Genomic DNA, 23,720 nt, shown 5'->3' with positions numbered 1-23,720 from the left:
TCTGACAGAGCTTTGGCTTAACACAAAAAATACTATCATCTTGTGCTAGCCGTAGACACAAAACAGGATCGTCTTGAACTCTGAGAGAAACTGCTGATCAAAGACTGACTTCCAAATTTGTTTCTGAGCCGTGCTTGTATCCTGACACATGAGAACGGGGTTGGTTTGTCGGTGTGGCTGGAAGTTTGAATGCCTCATTTATTTAGTAACCGCTGACCTATTTAACATTCATAATACTCAAATGAAGCATATGCATGCCTCTTCTTCTGGTTTAACCTGTGTGTGCATGCGGTACCTTGCACCGCTGGGAGCGTAACGTTTTCTTTTGAGTAGAAGATGCCTCAATCCCGTCGGCACACTTTCTGAGTTTGGAGCGTGATTTTTATTTTTCTGTTTTTTTGAAGCCAGGAGTCACCTAGAGCACCTCTTCTTCTAGAGTTAAGTGTTATCATGGAATTAAATTTTGAGAAAATTAAGTTGAGGGTAATTAATGCATTATTCCACTTGTGTTGGAAACAGTCCCATGCATTAGAAAACTTTGGTATAGAAAAATGCATCTTTATATACAGGAGTCATTGAACAAATGTTATTTGGATCCATCTCAAGGTGATTGGTTTTACAGATACATGGTAATGCCAAACTCTTAAATCCTCTGGATCTTCTTAGTCCGGACTCTACTCCATCTCGTGAAATCTCACTTTTCTTGTAGTACAGATTGTCAGACTTTTTGGTTGATGCAGCTGTTGAGGACCTCCATAAACAGCAAAATATTTCTGAGGAACGAGAAATATGTGTGAAGCTGACAGGGGAAATGCCCTTCTTTTAGGAGTTGCAGCAATGAATTAATGAAGCCCTTAAACAAAGATTCGCTAGTAAATCTTAGCGAAGGCCCACTCCTGCCCAGTCTTGCAGGCTAGTTTCTCTACCAGCTGCCTGGAGCGTGAGCACTACCAGCGATGCTCAGGCAGGAGAGGATGGGCACGGAGAAGTGCCCGGCTCCTTCGTGAAGGTTTTCAGCCCGTACGGGCAGCGTCTCCCACTTCTGTTGTTCTGCTGCTGCCTGCAAACTGTTTCTGGTTATCATCTGTTGTTTGTTAAGAGCTTTTTCATAATTTGGCCCTTATTCGTTCCTGAAAATAAAGACATCTGGTATATTTTCAAATTAGTGCGTAGCGAAATATGGCCTGTAAGATTAGTTTCGATAATTTTATAATACTAATTCCTTCAGCATCAATGGAGTTGTGCCTGATTTACTCCAGCGTGGTCAGTCCCCAGATGGTAGAGCATGGTTCCCTAAAGCCCTGAAATTATCTGATTATAATGATTTTAATGCTGATCATGAGTAGCAGTGGTACAAAGTATCCAGCTATACTGTTGAGAGCTTAAAAAGATCTTTCTTAATAGGCTTTCTTGACGGCAGTCTTAAAATTTAGTAAAGCAAAAACAATTTCACTGTTCAAAGATGAATGCAGGCCAGGTAATTTTTATCCAATGGACTTCATTAAATAATTGTGCGCTGTTTGATCATATCAACAGTGACCTGCCAGGTTTAGGAGCTCCTGTTAATGACATTGAGTATTTGAAAGCAACGCTTTCAAGGGAAAAGCTGCTTTACCCTCAGTGTTGCCTACGTCGAAGGAAAACTAATAGGTAGCAGGATTAAGCTTCCAAAAATGAAATGTCTCAAAAATTCTTGCAAGACTTTACTTGGTACTCTCATGCATTTCTATCTTTTTCTGTATAAATAATTCACACAGTATTAGTAAGTGTTGAAACAAATTGTGGCAGGAGAAATTTCCAGGTGTTTTCTACCTGATATTCTTTGCATTCTTTTCATGCTTGATGGATTCATAAGAAACGGGCTGCCGGGCTGCCATGAAATGGAGTAATTAACAGACCATAAGCCACTTAACAGACATGAGTAGAAACCTTGTATTATGTAAACTTTCTTGATTATTATGATACATTTCATACTGTTTGGATGTCTTGGTTTTTTAATTTTTGTGTTTTTAAGAAGCCTTTATAGATGGCACTTCCAAGGCTTATGTTCAGCATTAAAACTAAATGATTTTTACTGCAGAGTGAAATCATAGAATAATTTAGGTTAGATGGATCTCCAAAGGCCATCCAGTCCAACCAGCTGCGTAAAACCAGTCAAAAAGAGCAGGTTGCTCAGGGACTTCTCTAGCTGAGTCTTGAACACCTCCAAGGATGGAGATTCCACAACCTTTCTGGGCAACCTGATCTAGCATTTGATCACCCTCATGGTGTATTTTAATAAAAAGAAAAGGGAAAAAAAGAAGAAAGAAAAAAATGTCCTCGTTATATCTGATTGCAGTTTCCCTTGTTTTCCAGTTTGTGTCTGTTGCCTCCCATTGTATTGCTGTGTACCTCTGAAAAGAGTCTGGCTCCGTCTACTCCGTATCCTCCATATTCTCTGCAGTAATGGATTTTCCTTTAGTTACAAAAGCTATTTTATACATCTGGACAAAGGCAGAGTGTAGTTAAACCCTGGGCTGTATTTCCTTGAAGACCTTTCTAAAGGTATACATCACAAATTCCCAGCTTGATGTTTGGAAGGAGGGGGTTGGAGTGTGGGTGGTTTTTCCATTTCAGTTACAGCTGATCTGTCCATAAATATTCAAAAATTCCATTCAATAATATTTTTAAGTGCTTTCCACCTCGCAGCATTGTGCGTTTTGTGTTCTCAAACTCGTAATTTGGCAAGTCAAATTCTGACATCTACCCAGAATTGTCCACAAGCCCGCGAGTTAAATGAAGGTGTGATGATCTAGTAGAAGCTCTTGCCAGGTGCTGCTGAGGCACCTTCCCAGGGCATTGCTGAATCACTTTGACGAGCAAGTTGCATTTAGAAAGTAACGACTTCTCTGTGTTTTTCTGCCCTGCGGAGACTGGTACTCTTTGCAGTTACAATTGGAAGGTGAATTGGAAGACAGTTTCCAAAGTTTCACCAAACATCGCGTGCTTTTCAAGAGAACGTACCGTTCTTTTAATCAAACTGAGCTGATTTAAGGTTTACATCTCAAAGACGTAGACCTAGGGGTGGAGTTCAGCCCTGTGTGCCCCTGACTCCCCACGGCTCGTTCGTGTCTGCTGCAGGGCAGTACGTTTCACTGGTGTATAAAACCTGGCGTGTCGATGCAGCTTTGCTTTGAGGTCTAGGTTACTGGTAGAAAACTGCACGTAAAGAGCATTGCCTTGTGCTCTAGTTTTTGGAGGTGATCTGGTTTTGCACATCAGTGTGTGTAAAACGTGCGTGACTTCATGTATGCAGATGGGCAACGCCGGAATGGTAGAACCAAATTTGCATGAGTGCTTCAGTGCCTGTGTACAAAGGGAGCACGTGGACTTCCCCATTCAATGCTATATTTCTGCGACTGTATTTTTAAGCTACGCACAGTATATGTAACTCCATGCTTGCGAGATATTATGCGCGCCCTGTGAGTCCATCGTGTTTCTAAAGCCTGAGAATTGCATGTGTTGAGCATCTTGCTGGATCAAACTAATTGTATGTATTTATATAAGTAGATTGACAGATTCAGTTAGCATGCTAAAAATAATGAGGCTCCCTCAATTTATTCAACAGGAAACTTGATATTTGTTTTCAAAAGAAGGGCACTGACTTTGTTGAAAAAAAGAAACGTGATGGTGTGTTATTGCTTGTGGGTATGTTTTTGTAAGTCTGAGTTGCAACAGCTTTTCTTTAGATCACTTGCCTTCTAGAGCCTGAATAAAGGATGTATATGCTGTCTTGTGTTCTCTATTGGAATTCCCCCAAGTAAATGTAATTTCGTAATTTCAAACAATTTATGTTGTCTTTCCTGCTTTGAATGTTGTTTTCCTATTGTTCATTGTTAAACAGCTCCTGCCTTTAAACCCAGAGCCTGTTTCATCTCAGTGGCAGATGGTCACCTATATGTGCCTGGACCACGCATCGTTTGGTGGCAGTATTCCTATGGTAAAGGACATGGTTTCCTTCTCTGCTCTCTCTCTTCTTTTGGAGAGTATTCTATATTTTGAGTTTCTGGGCAGTTTTTGAAAGCTGTTGTTTCGGAGATGGGGAAGAAGACAATTGATCTTAGCATGTCCTTTTTAGCCAGGCATGTGGTTTCTAGTCTCGTGGTGTATTCTCAAAGATTAGGAACAAGCAGTGTTGAATCCTAATACTAGAAATAAGGTTTCAGGTCTAATAACTTGACATCTCCAGGGCCAAAAATGATCACTTGGTGCTGCCAGACTTCTCTTCTTTCATGCACAAAGTTTCATTCTTAGTTATAAAGTGCAGTAGCACCTAGGTGCAGAAGACAGATAATTTAGGTGTTTGCATATGTATCTAAATGTCTGCATTTGCCCTAAAGTAAATTCTTAGTGTTCAGTGTTTAGGTGCGTTAATGCCTAGCATAACTTAACATTTGAAGAAGAGGTGAGTAAAATGGGATGGAAAAAAATACCAGGGAGAGAGGAACCTTGCCTGTGAGGCAGGCTATTCATGTAGAATAATTTGGATTTTTTTTTCCCCACCTTTCACCTGTTTCTACGTAGTAGTCTGATGATAAAGGGCTTTTCCCAGAGTTATTTTCTGTTTGAGTTTAATGTCAGTATGGAGATTAAAGATGTTTGTTTTCCGTTGGCTTAGTAAGTCTAAATCCAGCCTTTGAAGTCAGGTCATTTGAGATTCTGTAGATGAAAAATCAACTCTTTATTTGGTAATCTACCCAACACCCTCAGATTTCAAGCTTAAATAAAATGCTGCCTCTGCTACAAATGATGTCGGTATTGCCTGAGGTTTGTTTAAGCAGAAAGCTGAAGTCAGCTTGAACAAAACTTGGCAGAAGTGGGATGTTTTATTCATGTGGATGGTTTGAATAATGTCCCAGAGTTTCCGTGGTATAATTTTGTTGCATTTTATGTTTAAAGAGATCCCCCTCCTCCTCATTTAGAGAGCCCTTTGGTTGGGCTTCATTTTTAGGTGTACGGTGAGTGGTGTATTATTGCAGTGTAAATATAGACTTTTTCCATACATACAAGCTCTCCTAACGTTTACGAAGCTCGGCTGATGATCTGTGCAGGGTGGAGGGCTGTACCTGGGAGACACAGCGCTGCCAGCGAGCAACCTTGGAAATTGGGAGGCAAATGAAAAAAATCCCACAAGTTTCCTGGTTCCCACTTACCCTTTTCCTCCCGTTCCTCTTTGCTCTGCACAATGCCTTTTGAAGCTTTAGGGAGGGAATTTACCTCTCTTCACTGAATGAGTGTGTCAAGGAGTTCATTAGAAGGTGCCCCAAACTGTGTGTGCGTGCCTTCGTGTCCTCTCTGCTTCTGCTGGGTCTTTGTTTCCACTCCCCAACCTCTCCTCCTCCTCCTCCTCCTCCTCCTCCTCCTCGTCCTCCTCCCTTGCCTCCGTCCTCTCTTCAGGTCCTTGCGATCCCTTCTCCCCATAAACGTCCATCACGCTTCCAGAGAGGCTGTATCTCACTCAACCCACGCAAGGTGGCTGTGGAGGAGATGATAACCATTTCTGAGTTCGAGGGATTTGTACTTTCGACAGCTCTGATCTCTGAAGTCTGAACGTACTCCAGGTGCAGACTGCAGAAGACGAGCGGACTTTGCTGTTCGTGGTTGATGGAAGTGGGCTCTGACCTGGAAGCAGGAGCAGAGGTCTGATTTAATGCTGCCCAGGTAGAATAGAGGAGGAGACCTAGAGATTCGTAAACTCAAGAGATTTCAAATGATAATTTTGATTGATTAATCTGATACCACGTGACGCTGGCCATAGGACTAAAAGTAGTTGTGTCAAGCCCGGTGGTTGCTCTTGAACTGAGGTATATCACAGTAGAAAACCTCTCCTGGTTTTAATGTTTGCACTTCTCCCCTTGTCAAATCCCAACAAGAGACAAACCACAAAACCAAAAAACCCACCTCCAGCCCAGCTACTAAATGCACTGGGGACGAGCATCGGACTCGGGACGGGAGGTGGGAGTAAGGTGAGGCGAGGGCTATGCCCGTTTGTAGCATAACCTGCTGTGTTCAAATAGTGCTTTTCTCGTGTAATTTTGTAGTTTTGGTTCTCTTTCTGTTACTGAATCTGCCACTAAATGAGTCTATTTGAAGTAGGATGTTTGATTAAGTATGTAAAAGTTGCAGGTCTCTCTGTTAGGGTTGTGTTAATGAATTCCACAAGTGCAAAATAGCAATAGTTAAGACGGAGCACACGTCAGGCAGAGAAAGCTAATTACTTCCATTGATTGCTTGGAGGCCTGGTGCCGTATGTCAGAGTCTCTTTGTATTAGAGAGGCTTCCCAGCTCCCCGTGGCAGGAGCTGACGTTACAACCACGGATCGGGATGAAGCCCTGGTTCATTCCTACAGGCATGCAGCGAGATGGAGCGGAGGGAAGGGAGTGCAGCTCTGTGTACGTTTGCAGGTCTAGGGAGGGCTCCCACCGTGGGCTGGTGGTACTATAGAAAAGCTGCAGCTTGCTGTTGCTTTGGCCGAGGGTGATATTTTAGTTTTTAATATCCACTGCTAACTTGCAGTACCACTAGTACTTTCCAGTCTGTTTGTCGCTTGATGATTTTTATTTGTGGCTTTAGAAACATTCAAAAAGCCATAGCATTAGGAACCAGATAAGTATCCAAAGACAGATTTGTAATATTGTCCAAAAGTTTAAGCTACTAAAGATACACTTAAATATAATTCCGTGGTATTTCCTCCCCGTTGTTCAGCTTTTGAATATTTTTTTGGATCCAAACCTAATGCTGAGTGGAGGGAGACAGCTTTTTTTGTAAAGCCTATTGAATTGTAAGCACTGCACAAAGAGGTGTTTGTTCTGGAGCCCTAACCTGATGGGTTGCGAGAGCCCTCGACAAGGGCCCGCAGTGCTCCTTGCCACGGAGTCGCAGGAATGCTGGTGTTTGCGGAGGGGATGGCTGGGCTCACTGTCCAAACAGATCTCTGCTTGCCAACTGGGAACATATTGCAGTCTCTGTGAGGCACTCCATCACGGCTTGAATAGCTCCTCTTGTGCTCAGGCTTTCTGAATGCGAGAGAGAGAGAGAGAGAGAGAAATAGTCCTTTCAGCCTTCTGCAATGTCAAAAAACCTTTAGTGACCGTATGAGAGCATTGCCTTAATGCAGGGGTTCAGAAAGGGAAGGAAGTTAAAAAGAAGGGATGGGATTTTTACCGTTTCTTGCTGTATTTCTAGATTTAAACTTTTTTTCACAATAAAATGCTGTATCTACTTCTTCTGGGGGGGAATTGTAAATGTACATTTTTAACATACCATTCAGTTTATTTTGAAAAAATGTTTGCTGTCCCTAACAAGTTCATCATAACCCTTTTCTAAGAGACTAAAATAGCGCCTGTGAAATAATTCTTTTCACTTCTAAGCCTTCAGTTGTAGTTTGTAAACACGCTTCTGTATTGGAAAATTACCATAGTAATGCCTGATTCTACAGCAGCATTTGCATTAACTGCTCCCTTACCTGTGCAAGCTCATCTGATGTTGGAGGGTTTTATACAAGCTTAACTCTATGCCTCTGATATTTAGTTGTATAGTATAGATAACTTGATAGGATTTCGGTGAATCAATCTGAGAGTTGTAGTATGTAGTATAGTAACTTGAGGCTCTTTGCAGCACAAGTAAAATTTCACCCTTGTTTCCCCCCTCCCCTGAAACGTTCTCCCATTCCCTAACTGTATTTATATCTTAACTTAAATATGGATTATAATTCCTTTAAGTGCACTGCTCATCTATTTTTGTTTTCAGAATGCTTCACAAGCAATTTTGCGATTCCAAAGTTAGAGAGCTTTTTACGTGGAAGGAAAAGCTGATGTGAAGAGCGTGAGTTGCTGGAAATAAAAAATGCATTTTGAAACCAAATGAAAAATCTCGAACTTGCTGAGTTCTGCTCAGGACTTTACAGTGTGCACACACTATCTAAGAAATAACAAGAATGTGTTTGTTCTTGGATTTTTGTGTGCAGGAGAGGGAGGGAGGACTTCGCTGCTGTCACTGTTTCTATAGTGACAGCTCATTCTTGAGGCAGTATTGACATAAACTATAGTCAATCATTCATAGCAAGAAAACTTAAAAGAAAAAATTAACTGTGTCTGAGTGTTTATAAGCTCTTCACAGTATATTATAAATTGTATGTGGAGGTTTGCGTAGCTTACTATACTTTTAAGATGCTGGTAAAATACCGTAATGTGGTACACAGTTCTATAAAACACCAGTAAATGGCCTTGGTTAATGGATTCAGTATAGTATATCGGGGTATGAAATAGCCATATGTGCATGATGTTAAGAAACTTCTATTTATCTTAAAGTAGGAAAGTTAAATTGCAGTAGCAATTTTTACAAGATGGTCCCTTATCTTTTATCATGTACGTCTTGATAAGCAGAAGCCCAATTGTAAAGCAGAGTTACCTATAAGGAAGCGTTTAGTTATGGCCACATCCTACCAAAATCTCATTTGGACCTGGCCTTTGCAGGAAAAATGGACTAAGCTTGAAATCTGAGCGTGTAAGTTTATGAATTATCGCCATATATTTTGTACCACCAGCTAATACAGAATCAGACTTGTGGACTCCAGCTGTGGCTTCTACCTTGCCTAGCAGTACTGCCAGCTCTAAAGACGGTAATACCATGCATTGTGCAAAGTCGTGGGTTTCTCTGTTTGGCATTTCAGAACAGGGCGTGTTTTTTTCAGAGGACTCGTAGCCAGGGGCAGTGCAGCCCAGACTAACCTCTGGAAGGCAGCTGGTTCCTATCAGTTTGCCACGTGTTTGCTGTAGTAGGTGCAAGATCCTTGAAAATGTCTTTAGCTTGTCAGATCTTTTAAATTCCTGGTATCCAGTGGGAGAGCTGGCATGGTGGGTAGGGAGTGTGACCTGAAAGCCAGCCTAGTTTTCATCGGTGTCATCAGAGTTTTCACGTGAAATACTTTGATTCTGGCAAGCGTGTTTTTTACAGGAAAACCTTTGTTGGAAAACTTTCAACTCGCTTGGAAGTTGCAGCTTACGGATTTGGCATAGTGATATCCTTTATTTTGGATAAATGTTGGAAATGTGAACATTTTGCTGTGCATCCAATCACTGTAAACGTTATTTTTCTATACGTGTCATTGTAGGGCATTTTACATCCCTCAGAACTTCACTTGGGTGTGGCTAGTGTACTATCACATGGAATAGATTAAAATCTTTCATGATCATAAATTTATGCATAAAATGTCACTGTTCTTAATTTTACAGAATTATTCATTTTACCTCACATATGCCAGCATAAGTGTATACAAGTACATCTGTATCTGTGCACACACATACAGAAATGAGACAGAGAAAGGAGGTAAAACCTTAAAACATATGGTGTGGAACAATATTTCTGTTACGCTGACACAGTAAAGTTTTTAGAAAAGATAATTTCCTGAATGAAAACTATATTGATTTAATGTAGCTCAGATGCAGGGCAAAATGCAGAGTGACAAACCACATTTTTCAGATAATTCTTTGTTGTTTTCTTTTGCCGTGGCTCTGGATTGTTATATGACTTAGAGAATCTTAGATACTGAGGGAGAGTGATTTAGTGGTTAGAGAGCTGAGCATCACTGTAGTTTCTTTCTTTTCCTGGTTCTTTCTCTTGCTGTTGATGTGGCAGTATCTGATAGTTTTTCTTCTTTGTTATGTTCTCCTATAAAAGGGGGTATTAGAGCTTACAAGATAATGTACTACGGGGTTTAGAGGTTCTTTAATGCTGTTATGTGCAAGATGTAATTTTTGATGCTGAGCTTTCTCCTGGCAAATAAATGAGGTGACTGTAATTTTGTTGTGCTAGGCTGTTCCACTAGCTCCTGTCTGGGGTTCAACATAAAATATTTCATGTCGCATGTTCAGTTTCTCTGGCTAAGAATAATGGCTGATGGTGGTGTTGCCTACAAATCAAAGGCTAACAAGCTTTCCGAGGCTGGGCTAACCTGGACATGAAATTTGGAATCCAGGAGTGTGATACAGAGAGGATGCAACATAAACTTCAGTGGCTGCCTGGTTTTTCAGCAGAAGAGAAGGTGGCGAGGACCTTGTGGTCAAAACTTGGAATTCTTTTGCTTTTGAAAAGATCACTGCAATTAGGTCTTCAGGGATGCTGCAAATTAAGACAAGAAGCTTATTGAAGAAAGACATGGCTGTGGCATGCAGTATTTTTTTCTGAATGCATCATCTTTCTGGGACAGAAACCCATTTTAGGTCTGAAATAAAAGCAGCAGTCCTAGAAGTGAGACAGAAGTTGAACAAAACTGCTCCGAGTTTAACATAATGAAGTTAACCTGTTAAACGCTCTGAGCAAATAAAGTAGCTAGTGCATGCCGCGTGTTTCTCCAGGAGGCTTTTTTCTGGTATTTCCAAAACAGTTGCTGAACATTGTTGCAATCTTAACATTAGAAAGCCTTGTGGTAAACAATGCAGCCTTTAACCAGAAAGGTTGATGAGTTGTAATTTCTCTAGACTTCCAAGGAAAATAACAATATTAATTTTTTTTTTTATATTCTCCAGTGAAATTAATTTCTCTCGATTATTTGCTTTTGAGCCAGACCCAGTGATGCATGCAAATTTCAGTAACTTCTTGATGGGTAACTGCATGAGCAAATATAGGGGAAAATGGTTGAGTCACGAGCCTGAGACCCATGAGAATAGATCTGAAGCCAGAGTGATGCAGTGTTACAGAAGCAGGGCTTTCTTCAAGCGGTGGAGATTCTGAGTCACCAGGACAAATTGTTTTCATTATTTTTATTTTTTTTGTTTAATTGTGTGCTGGGAGGACTAATGCACAAACTCGTATGACCCAGTGAGTTGTTTTGCTCGCTGTTAGACAAACACTGTTGGATGTGCAGCAATACTGACTCCAGGTGTTGCTGTCCCTTCGTCGCCACTGCCATCGTCAGCAGTGCTGCCTGATTGACAGGGTCACTGAAATGGTTTAGAAATAAAAAAGATGCCGTTCACTGCTTGACCTCCTAAACAGTTTGGTTTGGAGCAGCTGAAGGGATGGGCAGGGGGGTTGGGTGGAGGAACAGCCTTTCACTAAGCTGGAGGAGCTTTCCAGGGGTGGCTTGAGTGGAAGTGAGAAAGAAAAGGAAGAACATGCCTGTGGATTTTTTCCCTCTTTTGACAGAGAAGCACTGTGGTTGTGGGTGCAACACACAAGTTGCACGGTTGTATCCACATGCAGTTTTGGGGGCATGGAAATACGATTAAAACTGAAGAGAGATTTTGAACAGAAATGATGGTTTCTATCTTAGAACATGAATGTTTGATAGTTTAGGTACAGAAATGCTAGGAAGAGTGATTTCCTTTCTTCCTTCCTTTCTTTCTTTTTTTCTTTCTTTCTTTCAATACTCAGAAATAATTTAATGAAACAAGGTGGGTGAGATTTCTGTTTTAATCAGTCAGCTTAAGTCAAGGCTACTGTGCTCCCCGTTTCTGTCTGGGCACACACAGTCCTTGCCCTTCTTAGCACATGCACTCCTGCAGCCACAGGGACCAAAGTTATGACTCAGAATTTTGCCTTTTGAAAATCGTATATATTTTTTAAAATAACACACTAGATACATTTTTCTTAGCTGCCACTTCTCCTCCCTCCCCTTGCTTTGTAAGGAGAGATGCTGTAATACCGAATTTGGACTCTTTCCTTGCTTTACTAAGTGAGATGTTAGATCCCAACCGTAGAGTTGAAGTAGCAAGACATTCAAATAATTCAGAAGATAGTTTTTCAACCGAAGGTTGTTAAGAGGAAATCAAGAGCATTCCTTGAATAGTTGCAAAGTGGCTAAATCCCTTCTCCCCGCACCCCACTCGCTTTCTGCAAATTCCAGACTCCGCGGGTGGAGTTGTCATGGCGGGCTCCCTTGTGCCTGGGTAATCCCTCTGGGAACCTCGGTAGCCTGGGAAGGGCCCCAGCAATGGGATTATTCCAACGCGACTGCACCCACGAAGCCTCCCGAGTTGTAGGGAGCCGTGCCAGCCGGCTCTCCTGCGAGGAAGGGCTTCGCATTGCTGGGGTGGACGCGCCGAAGACCTGGGAACCACTGAAAGGATAACTTTTTTGCTCGCGCTTGAAAACTTTTTAATAACCTCTGTGTTATACCAAGCTGTATGTTGTTCCCCTGAAAACTCCTCAGCGATAAATACCTGAAGAGTGATTGCCAGTTGAAATGCTTACTCCCTGGAGGATAGGGGGTTTTTAATCTCTGTCGAACTGCACGATGAATGTTTTGGATAGTAAATTAATTTCACGGTTGCTATAGCCAACAAGAAGCTCCCTTTACTGCATTTGAAAATTCAGAATGTTTCAGATGTGCTATGGAGAAACTGTCCTAGATCCATTCTTTTTAAATTAGAAGTGTTATTTTAATAATTAGAAGAATTTAGTTAATTATGCAATATTTGCTTCTCATCAACAGTTAATTTATATAGAAAGGGAAAAGTCTAATTTTCCCTGCTATGTTATGCTATGTGATAGGTTTGTTTATCTGGGGACACAGGAAAGTAAGAATTTATGGTTTATTTTTTGAAGGATGTGATGCTGTCGTTAGCTGAAAGGCATGTTTTAAAACACAACTAACATGCTCCTTGCAGTGGCTCAGCTTAGAAGTACGAGAAATGAAGTGAAAATGAGGGGAGGATGACAGGGCCCTTCAAACATAACGTGGTGAGTCACAGCCTTCGTCCTCACTTTTAGTATTTATAAAGGAAAGCGGGCTGTGAAAAAACAAGTTGGTGCCTTCTCTGGGACAGCCACCATGTAGTTGAGAGCTGCAGAAGGAGTCTGCTGGAGTAGAAGAGGTGAGGAGAAAGCAAAGTCAGCGTGAGCAGCTTTTTGTGCCTCGCTGGGATTCAGGGGGCTCGGGTGGGCTTTGTGGTGGGATTGGAGCACCTTCCTTTTGGTTTGGCATGACTGCAAAGAGGTTCAGAGAACAGTAGCAAAGAGAATCAGGGGTCTGTAAATGAGAAAGCTATGAGAAAAGCTTGAAAAAATGAGTTTTGTGTGGTCTGTGGAAGGGCAGGCTCAAGGGTAATAGGGCAAAGCGAAGGGGAACGGGTGTGGGCTTTCATAAAAGGTTGTTGGAAAGAAATTAATAGAAGGCTTCTCTGTCTGGTATCGTATGGAGAATGAACAAGCGAAAATTTTCAAGGGAAGAAATTCAAGTTGGACGCATTTCCACTGCAAAGGCAGGTAGGCAATGGAAGACACCAGCTGGGGACTTCATGGAGCTTCGGTCGCTGGAGGTACTGAAGAAGCACCATCAGTCAGGAGAGGCTCAGGTGGAGCTGGCTCGCTCTGGGGAGGGGAGAGCTTTCAGGGAAATACTTTATTTGCCTGCTGCACTCACTGATCCAGAAGAACGACGTTCTGGTTGAGGCTTCTCTACGTCAGGTGCAGCTTCTTTTTTTAATTCTTAACGAGCTGCTTCAGGATTACCGAGCCACCATGACGGAAGGAGGAGATGGCTCTCCCTGTGGTGTGAGCAAAGCTCAGCAGCTGGGAAACCCCTGGGCTCGCTGGGGGCATCTCTGAGCACTGCACTGATTGTCACACTTAGAATTCTAGCTTGTGTTCTTTTTCCAAGTTATTCTGGCGTAAGTGTAATAAAGGGACAGAAAATATTAAGTATCTTGAAATTTGCTTCTAATACTTACTGAATATATATGTGTGTATATTAAAAATATGTATATTTTACATATATAAAGAATAGAAAATGTGCTTCTGCTCCAGGGAGATGGCAGTTTACCACAGCCTCACAAAATAGTCCAGCACATACTTGAGTAGCAGTGGTGTTGATCATTCTTTTTCCCTCCCCACTCCTGTATGATAAAGAGTGCTTGTTTGTGGCAGGTGGGTATTAATTGCTATGTTTTTGATGAGCACATTCAAGCAGAGAATTTTAGGTGATTCACTGAAGTCCAGGATCCAGACACGTCATGAACAAAACTCGTCAGCCCCTGGGTGATTGGTGGCACTGTGTCAGCGCTAGGCAGGTGGTAGGGTTTGGAAGTTTGCTTTAGTTTTTGATGGCTGGATGGTATTTCTCGCTGTGGGTGGACAAGTAAAGAATAGCCATCACCTAATTGCTGCCTTGTTTGGGGCAGGTGGAAGAGAACGTACTGTGTAACTTTATTGTTGGCTAGGTTTTGGGTCTGTTGCTGATCGTACAGTCCTTTTGGTGTTGTCATGGGAATGCAATAACTATATTATGAATAACTGGAGCATTTTCTTTTACTGCTGCAGAAAAGTGATGTTGTATAATTATCACTACTTTTAATGGTAGCTGTACTCAAAGCCGATAGTTCAGCATTTGTATAAACCTCTTGCAGAGAACAAAACTTTTTGCAAGTGAATGCTATTTTATAAACGTGCCAGAAAGCTAAACCATGCACATACGCTCCCCCAAAAGCATTTACATTACTAGAATGTGTTGAGGAGCTGTCTCAAACTTGCAAAGGCGAAATAATGTCTATAGTTGAACTTCCATCCTTATGATGTTCTTGTGGCTTGTTGTTTGTCTTTCTACAAATAAATAACCTCTATTGATACCAGGCAAATAGTGTCGTATTATATGTAAATTACAATGCTGTTAGTAACTGGTGCAAAAATAAAAATTCTCATTTCATGACATCTGTTTCCCCTAAAACTGGGTTCTGGTTAAAAGTTAGTGCAATGGTTATATAGGTCTGGTTGGAAACTCAGCTGGAGGATGCTAATCCTTCTGTTGCGGTTCAAAGCTTTAGCAGTGTAAAAACTTGATACATGAGATTTTTTTGAATCTAAAATGAAGCCTGATGCCGATGGAGATCTCCCATTGTTTGCATGGGTTGGCAAAAGTTATTTGATGAGTTTCTCCCATTTCTGATTTCAGCTTTATGGCCTCCTTTTCTGTGTCGGAGCCTCCTGCAAAGGACAGGCTGCAGTTTTCTGTGCAACGTCTCTTCTGTCTCACCTTTCTTGGTAGTGCTGTTCTCTCTATTCATCCACAGACTTTCTGGCATATTTCTATCATGAAGCAAAGGGTTATGGAAAGGAAAAAAAAGTTAGTAGATGTGAGGAAGACTTACTTTTTCAAAACAGAGTATTTTTCGATGTGATACCCCACCATTCTTTAACAGTCCAAAGATGTATTCTGGCTTAAGTATTGTCTTATGACCTAAACCCCATTCTGGGTTTGTGTCCAGTTACGTTCCCACAAGCTTCCTGTGTGACCCTGCATCAGGCGTTTCATTTCTTTGTCCCACAGTTTCACTTGTGAAGCGAGGAGAATAACAACCCCACTCCAGCCAGATGTTCTGGGGATGGATTTGTGCGTCCTTGTGGGGGTAACGTGGTTCTGGGTCACAGAAATGCTTTTGTGCTCCTGCTTCAGATGTTAGGGTGTCATCTTGGGCTAATATTCATCACGAAATGAATGTCTCTCCGGTTTCAGGTTATTGTGTTGTGGCTTGTGTGCTAATGGATTAATTTCAGATGTTTTCAACGTAGTTGGTTGTTCTCTTTGTTTCCAAAGTAGTCCTAATTTATTTAACAGTATTTGCCATTCAAGTCAACTGATTTTAGACAGATGTTTGTCTCTTGTGTTTTAGTCTAGACATCTATGATTTACAATCTGTAGCCCATCTGGTGAATTGCCATGGGAGTATGCTTATTTTCAATGCTTGAAGTATTGCAACATACTCTTTGCAAGTGTTTTTGCAGTAGTGGCTGATGAGCCAACCATCAGAAAAGGTTTATTTTAGCAGAAGAATCCAGCTTGTTTGTTCAGATTAGGGCAGGAAAATACTCCATTTCTATTCAAAACAACAACAACAAAATGTTCCACTCCAAAATGTTGCCCGTAAATTGAAACTCTAGAATAATAAATGGGCCTCGTTTAAAAAAGAAACAAAACACACCTGGGAATGTGGAAGAACAGCAAGAGACCTGAAGAATCCCTCTCATCCATCTCCATTCTCGGTGGCTGAACAAGTGTACTTGTCTAACCTTTCTGAAAGACTTCAGCGAGCTTTATATTGTCAAAGTTTCTCGTAACGCGTAAGCTTAATCCTCGCCGCTGCAGACGGCGGTTACTTGGTGCTCTGTCCCGGGCGGAGGCTGGCCCTACACTGCGGGACCAGGTCCTTGTCTCCGGGCTCCCCCTGCTCCCCTTCCAGCCCCGCGGCAGGACGAGAAGCTCTCCATGCGCAAGTGGACGATGTGCCAGGCTGTTAAAGCAGCCTGTTGACCCCGCCTGGACTCTCTTCCACTTATTAAATTAGCGAAGTGTGATGACCCCCAAAACCAAGGTGCAGGATGGCACGTGAGGTCTTGCGGGTGAGGAGCGGGACAATTCTTTACGCTCTCGGGGTAAGGATCTCGAAGTGCAATGAGCTCAATGTTTGAAAAGTCAAACGTTTGATGTTTGAAAAATTATTAATTCGTAGTTCGGGGGGGGGGGATAAAAATGAGCACTTAGCCTAGCTTCCTCTTCAAATTCAGATGCAATACTGCTGCTGTGTAACAGCTTGTAGTCTTGTGATAGCTTTGGACAGGGCATGTTCGGTGCAACCGATATATTTTAGTTAATTTCCTGTTTTTACGGGTTACTGTATTATTTCTAGAATATGCCCCAAATCAGAATACAACATCTGGGAGACACATATTGCAAAATAGCATGCTGCTGAGTAGGAATCTCTTGGTTCTTACATTAAAGCGTAGAGTGCTGTTCTTTAACTCCAAACTGAATGTACTTGAGCCTCCCACTGTGTGTAGCAGGTCAAGTAGCAAACACAGGTAAAATAAACCGTTTTCAAGAGTCTCTAGCGTAAACAGCAAAGGTGCTGTCATGTAAACAAGCCAGAAAATGCTCCAGGAGCGGTCTGCTTGATGCATTTGGCACAGGTTTCTGAGTATTTTGATTTGATGTTTGCTTGGGTGAGTTTGCACGTGCTGAAAACATCAGTCAAACCCAGACTCTGGATGGGATATTGTAGTAGCGCCTGTGGCTGTAAGGTCCAAGTACTGAACATGTAAATCACGTGTACGTGATTTGCAGTTCAATGTTAATAGTAATAATGCACTGAAACTCCGAGAGACCAATGTGATTTTTATAACTTTATTTTTACATTTTTTTAAAATTACATTTATGGCAAATTAACTTGATAATGTGGGGGAGTGGGTAAAGGACTGTTATAGTTTGTAACCTCTCCTAATGTAGTCACAAGATTTAGAAAGGATATTGCAAAAGCATCAAGCGGTCATAGAAGTTGCAAAGGAGTTTAAGAAGTGCGTTTTATCTACATCAAAACTGCTTCAATCTCCACTTTCAAACACTATGTTCGCATGTGCGGATTGAGGCAACTGTGTTCAGTGGTTAAGCCATGAAGGTGCAGGAGACTTCAGGCTGATGCTTTTTTTTTTTTGGATGTTTCATTTGCATTTAAGTAGTCATTTGATGTGGGATCCAAGATCATTTGAAATCCGTGGAGCCATTTCTGTTAAACTTGAGGGTTTTGGTAATGGTTTTGTACTACTCTTACAAGGTGATGGAATTACTTTGTGCTGCTAAACTGTGATCTGAATAGAAAATACAATAGTTGTGGTGCCAGACAATGTGAATGGATGTGTGGTAGGCATCCTTTTATTCATATCCTTATGTGTAGATGAGGTTGTCTTAAAAAAAATGGATAAATATGTATGGATAAGCAGTATAAAGCTCTCTGTATGCTGCCTTCTTTGGGCCTGAGCTGGTGTCATGGGGACGGCCAAGTGCTGGATGCTTTCCTTAACCCTATGCCTTGATGAACTATATTGATAACATTATTTTTGCACCTTTCATGACCCGACCTATGGCAGGTTGAATGCAGCATAGGTGTCATTTTTTCTGCCATTTCACACCTCTCCAAAGGTATTTTTTAAAGCTGTCATTTTACGCCCTCAAGCCCTTAGTATTGTAAAAGCTGCTCCTTCCTTTCTCTCTAGCGTGGAGTTGTTGTAGTCTACAAATTTATACTCATTTAAGGACAAGGTATTCGGATCTTCAGCAGCAGCAAATGTAAGACCCTGTGTCCTAGTAACTTAAGTAGCCACCTGGGAGCTGACTCTTCCTCTGCCTTTTATCGTATGTGAGCAGAGCGTAGTTAGCATCCGAATTAGCTCTTGTCTAGGAGAGATTGCACCTCAAAATCATGGTGATATTTGTATGTGAAAGCTCTTTACATCCTACTTTAAAGGTTTTTATGAAGTGCTCTGACATACTTGTGTTAGCTTGTGCTAACAAGCAGTTTTAGGCTGTGGCTGGAAGGCTAGGAAAAATGCTCGCCACACCTCTGCTGCAAAGGAAAGAAGATGAATGGAAGGATCCGGATTTTTTGTTTGTTTGTTTGTTTTGTTTTTTTGTTTTCCTTGTCATCACCTGGTTTGGTCCGTAAGCTGCTTTGAGAATAACCAAGTGGAGGGAGAAGACACGTGTGCCTGACAGCGACAGGGAGCCTGTTTGTGCTTATTTCATTGAGGAAATTGTTCCGGAACAGCTACTCATCCATGTGAAAATGCAAACCCTTGGGCCTCGGCCAAGGTCAGCAAGACCTGGGTCATTTGTTTCAGCAAAGCAGGTCCATTTGCCCTTTAATTATCTTTCCTTTTCATTTGGTCACACCTCTTGCTCCACAGATTTATTTCCTGAGAAGCGCCCTATGTAGTGGAAGATGTGATACCCATTTTGTTGTGAATCAGAGGGAGCCATAATATTTTTTCATGGATTACTTACAACTGTTAAGCTTTATAAAATATAATGCGTTTACCTGGCTGGATTTAATTTTCCACTTAGCTAGTGCAGTAGGTTCTTCTTATTAAAATGTACAGGGTTCTTAAATTTCAAAGTAAAACTGCCCAAATCACTAAATTTCATATTGTTTCTCTGCTAATGCAGGTATTGTGGTATGAAACAGTAAGTCGGTACGTGTTTGCTAGAAACAGGGCTGAGAAATTTCTGAACTTCAGAGAGTTTTCAGTAACTGCTCTCAGAATGGGAACTTTATAACAAAGCCTGGTAGGGTTTGCTCTAAGTAATAAGCTACGCAAAACGGTCAGTAGAAATAAGGAGTAAAAGATATGCCCATGTGCTGGAACTGGATGTGAAAAATATTCTACAGTAGACATGATTTATTAATGAAGAGAGAAAAGCAATGCTCTATAAGCTCTAAGGAAAGGAAAATAGTATAGTAAAATTACTTCTTTGGCCTATAACGCTATGCAGAAAGAAAGAAATAGGAAAGATGCATTGCTATAGCTGGAGGAACTGAAATGCCAGATTTTGGCTTCTGTAATTTAAGGAAAAAACCCTAATTAAACTAAAGTGATCTTTAATGCATGCATAAAAGGTCTCTCAGGAACAAGAAAAAAGCACACTTATTCCAAAACTGGTTTTATACAAGAATTTTGAAAGTGTCATGGATTGCAACCAAGGCTATAATTAGTCTTGAAAACCTTGGGACAGAAGTTCCTCGAGTAGATTGTGACGTTATTCCTGAAGGAATTAAATGGCCAGAAGCACTGACAGTCTCTCCGTGACAGAAGCATCCTCTTGGCAGGGGAAGTGGGAGACGGAGATGGAAGGGAGACTTGCTTTGATGTGCAGCTTCACCCAATACACCACGGTACGAGAAGGAATAGAGTCATTGTTGTCATTTTTGCTAGACGAACTGCGCAGTGTTTTTTGAAAAGGCAATAGATTTGCAAAACCTTTTTGGCTATCGAAAATGGTTAAAATAATTAGCTTCCACGCTGTCAGAGAAGTGACAGAACAGCACAGAAGAGGGAGCATGTGGCTCGGAGGAGGAGGACAGGCTTTTACTGGGGTGTCAAGCTGCTAATTAGCTCTGCCACAACATGAGACCAAGTTGCTTCTTTTACTGTCCCTTAATTATTAACACATGTTAGAAATATGAAAATTTTGTGCTCTTGCAGCTAGGGACGAGTGTGGTCTATCACCTGCTTGGCTGATGGACTTTGGTGCCTTCAGCTTGGTGGCTTCTCCACTTTTCCCTCTCAGTTCGGAGGAGGGGGAAGAATTTCCTCGCACCTGCATTTTGGTTGGAGCCAGCCCCAGCGTTTTGGGGCAGCCCTCTAGAAGCTGATGGAGGTGCTCTGTATTTACAGTGTCGGAGCTCGGGGTGGAATTTGGCCTCTTGCTTTGTCAGCAGAGGTGGCCAAAGCTTTTCTGGCTCAGTTTCATCATGAACTCGGGAGACAGCCTTGGTTTTTTAACAGGTTCGAAAAGTAGTAACGCAAGATCACTGCAGTGTACAGCGTCCATGTTAGAACGGACTGACTTTTTTCCCATTTAAATTAAATTTTATATTGAACCACGAGCTTCAATTAAAACTTGGAAAGTTTTAATTCCTTAGAGGACTCATTACTTCTATCCATCCTGTGGATACAAGCAACTGAGGAACATCCTTCTCTAAATGTCTACTTTTTAACAGTTCAAAAAGATTTAACATAACCAAAAATACCCCCCCCCCCCCCCCCCCCCCTCAAAGTATGGTTTTGTTTTAGTGTTGATTGGGGGATGGTTTCACTGCAAGAATAGTCTTTAATAATTCCTGGGACTCATTGTGCTGTGGAGATGGGGTCTGCATTTTACTCGCTACTGCTTGAAGTTGTTTTGATACCATTGATGAGAGAGATGAAATAAAGTATGCTAAAGTCATTTGGCTAGCCTTGAAATCAAAGCGCTGGAAACAAAATCTAGCTGCAAATCACTAGGCTGTCATTCTTTTAAAACCTGTTATCCAAATGACTTTAACAGTTTGTGGGTCATACGCAAGGTTAAGAATCATCTTGCATGGTGCACGTTTTGATGATAAAACACAGTGGCTTTTGTTTTTTTTATTGGTATGGAAGTGTTACAGTCAACAGTATTGATGTGGGAGTTTGATTTCTTCCTGCAAGTAGATCGCTACTCCATATGAGCAACTGGCACAAGGTTTAGAAGGACAGATAATGAGGGATGCCAAGGGAAGTGTTTCTCATTTGTTCTATAGAGACTATCTGGTCTGTACGTCAAAACTCCAAAACCGTTCCATTTTTAAATTTATTTGCAAGTCAGAGTACCTCATTTTGAGAAAGACTGGCTGAGGCCAACATGACTATAAGTAGACAGCATTTTGGTGAGGGGCTGAAATGGGTTAAACACTAAAGCTTTATTCTATTAAGTAATGTTTACATGTAACATGTAAATTATTGTCTACTTAAATGGTGACCTTAGGATTTTTGATTTTATAACAACTTTTTTTCTTGCAGGTTTTCAGGTTTGAGAAATCACTGACAAGGAATGAGTCGCATAACAATGTTAACTATTCATTTTACCTAATCTCAGGCATGTTCCATCCTGAAGAGCTAAACACCACTTGATAATCCAGTGTGGACTGAATCCCCCAAAAAAGTGTCACTGTGTGTTTACCGGTATTGGCCATTACGTATGGATATACTGTCCAACTTACTGTGGAGTGAAACTTGGCAGTGTATATAGACCAAAGCAGATTCAGAGACAAATAAAAAAACCCTATTCCTCAAAAGAAATCTGCAGAGATTTTTTTGATGGGGAAAACACATTTACTCAAATAATATCTCTGTAAAGTTCCTTCTGAACCAATTGTTACTTCATATTTTTAATGGCTTTAAATAGAACCATTTAGGTGGCAACCCCCCCCCCCCTCCGTAATCACTGCTCATGCTGAGGTTTTTTTCCATTCACACTAAAATTGTTGACTATCTGGGGAGACCACTAATGTTGAAAAGGCTATAGAATAAGGGCGGCGGGGGGGGGGGACACACGACACGACCTGTATGAACTGAATAAGAAGTAGTAATAACGACTGTTTGGGTGTTTTTTTTTCTTACTAGGGCTGTAGTATAGGTAAAGTTCCCTACATAGTTGAGTATAGGGAAGTATGAAAAGCAGCAGAACCACACACCTAAAATGACTTCTTTTAATTTCGTTTAAACTTCGGAGTTTCCATGTGCTCAATACACTCGATAAATTACCGTATTTCAAATTTGATTTGACTAGTGAAAACCGTATGTGCTGATTAGGTTATAAATAACTGGATGGAGAAAGCGAAGCAAGATCAGAGGAGAGAGAGATAAATAACTCGGATGGATTCCTGTGTGTAACTTGGATTTTTGAGAGGTTGGCAAGTCCTACTTATTGCACGATAAGCAGCCTGAGGAGTATAAAAATGTAGATGGGTAGGGAACGACTTTCTGATAATTTAATGTGGACTGCTTTTGCTGATATCAGACAACAGACTGTGGCTCACTTTGTTGTTGGGGATTTCATTAGATTTGTCTAAACTTTGGGAGCAGTCGTTCCTAAAGGCCATTACGTCCCCCCTGTGCCTGAAGTTTTAGTGTTAGTTTCCTTACCTAGGATGTGATATGGTTTGGAGATGTTAGATGGCTTTTCCATCGGAGAGGGTCATGAAGTTATCTTTTGTATTGTCAGTCAAAGCTAAAATTCAATTTGCAATAACAAGGAACAGAGTTCTCTCTGAGCTCTTCTCAAGAGTTTGACTATGACCATTTTCATAGTCCATGGCAAATGGGCTAACAGGTTAGTGTAAACGTTTTAATATGTAATAAGGAAGTAATGAAATTAATTTTTCTTTTTCGAAGTAGTAAACTCTCATTGCAAACATCTGTCTGATTTTGGGGGGTTCATTTTGACTGCTCTGTGTGATCTTCCCGATTTTAATGGCTGAATCGGAGTAATTGAGCAAACTATTTCCATTTTATCTAGATGCTTTCTTTTAGCTGTGAGGCTCTGTTTGCAAAAGTCGAATGGTTATGGCACTTGCTTTGTTATACTTGTACTCAGTGGCTCAAAATGGAACTTGCATGTTCAGGGCTGGATTTCTGAGTGGAAACCGTAAGCTTCTTGCTTGTATAACCACATTCCAAGGTTAGTCTGAATAGCTGAGATAATGAATTTGGTCTTTGTGCATTCTTAAATAGATAGATAGTTTTTCACATATGTGATTTTTTTTTTTTTTTTTTTTTTTTGCTACAATTGGACGCTTTCCTTGGGAGCTGCCTAATTCCAGCCTGCACAGTTTCTGCTTTGTTCTCTGCTCCCATGCCTTCGACAAGAATAACTTAACCAGATTTCAATATAGGAATTGTGGGCTGCTAAAGGACATATTGTGTTACTGCTTAATGCTGTATAAGTTGATCAGTGGGTAATATAAAGTCTATGTTTTAGCTGTTTTATGATGAAAATATTATTTCAATGGAATATATGGTAAAGTCATTGAACAATGATCTTATTCTCAGAATGATGGCACAAGGCATTTTCCATATACCAGAAATTAGTGGAGCTGCTCATTTTGTTATTGCAGGCTTCAAAAATAAAGCTATTTTTAGACTTTTCTGAGCAATTGTGCAATTTTTTTGACTGAAATAACTAATATCTTATTTCTGTCTTTCTGTTAGGACCAGCAGAGGTTCCCATGATGTCACCCAATGGATCCATTCCCCCTATTCATGTGCCTCCCGGTTACATCTCACAGGTAACGCTTCTTGAAGAATTAAAATGTATATAAAAGCAATAGCATTGGCCCATATAGAGAAGTCTACTTGATTGAAGTTTATTTAGAAATATTAATGAATTTTCATACTC

General features: G+C 41.0%; 1 protein-coding gene across 2 annotated transcripts in view; it reads left to right on the top strand.

The window, feature by feature from the left end:
• FNDC3B (fibronectin type III domain containing 3B) overlaps window positions 1–23,720 on the top strand; it is a 210,119-nt gene that overhangs the window by 78,914 nt on the left and 107,485 nt on the right. For both annotated transcript variants that reach the window (XM_069792717.1, XM_069792718.1), the window contains exon 4: window positions 23,534–23,610. In XM_069792717.1, coding sequence (XP_069648818.1) covers window positions 23,534–23,610 — 77 coding nt within the window. The remainder of the gene's footprint in view (window positions 1–23,533; window positions 23,611–23,720) is intronic.

This window comes from Haliaeetus albicilla, chromosome 9, assembly GCF_947461875.1.
Source record: "Haliaeetus albicilla chromosome 9, bHalAlb1.1, whole genome shotgun sequence".
NCBI classification, from domain to species: Eukaryota; Metazoa; Chordata; class Aves; order Accipitriformes; family Accipitridae; genus Haliaeetus; species Haliaeetus albicilla.
This window is presented reverse-complemented; position numbering and strand designations above follow the sequence as displayed.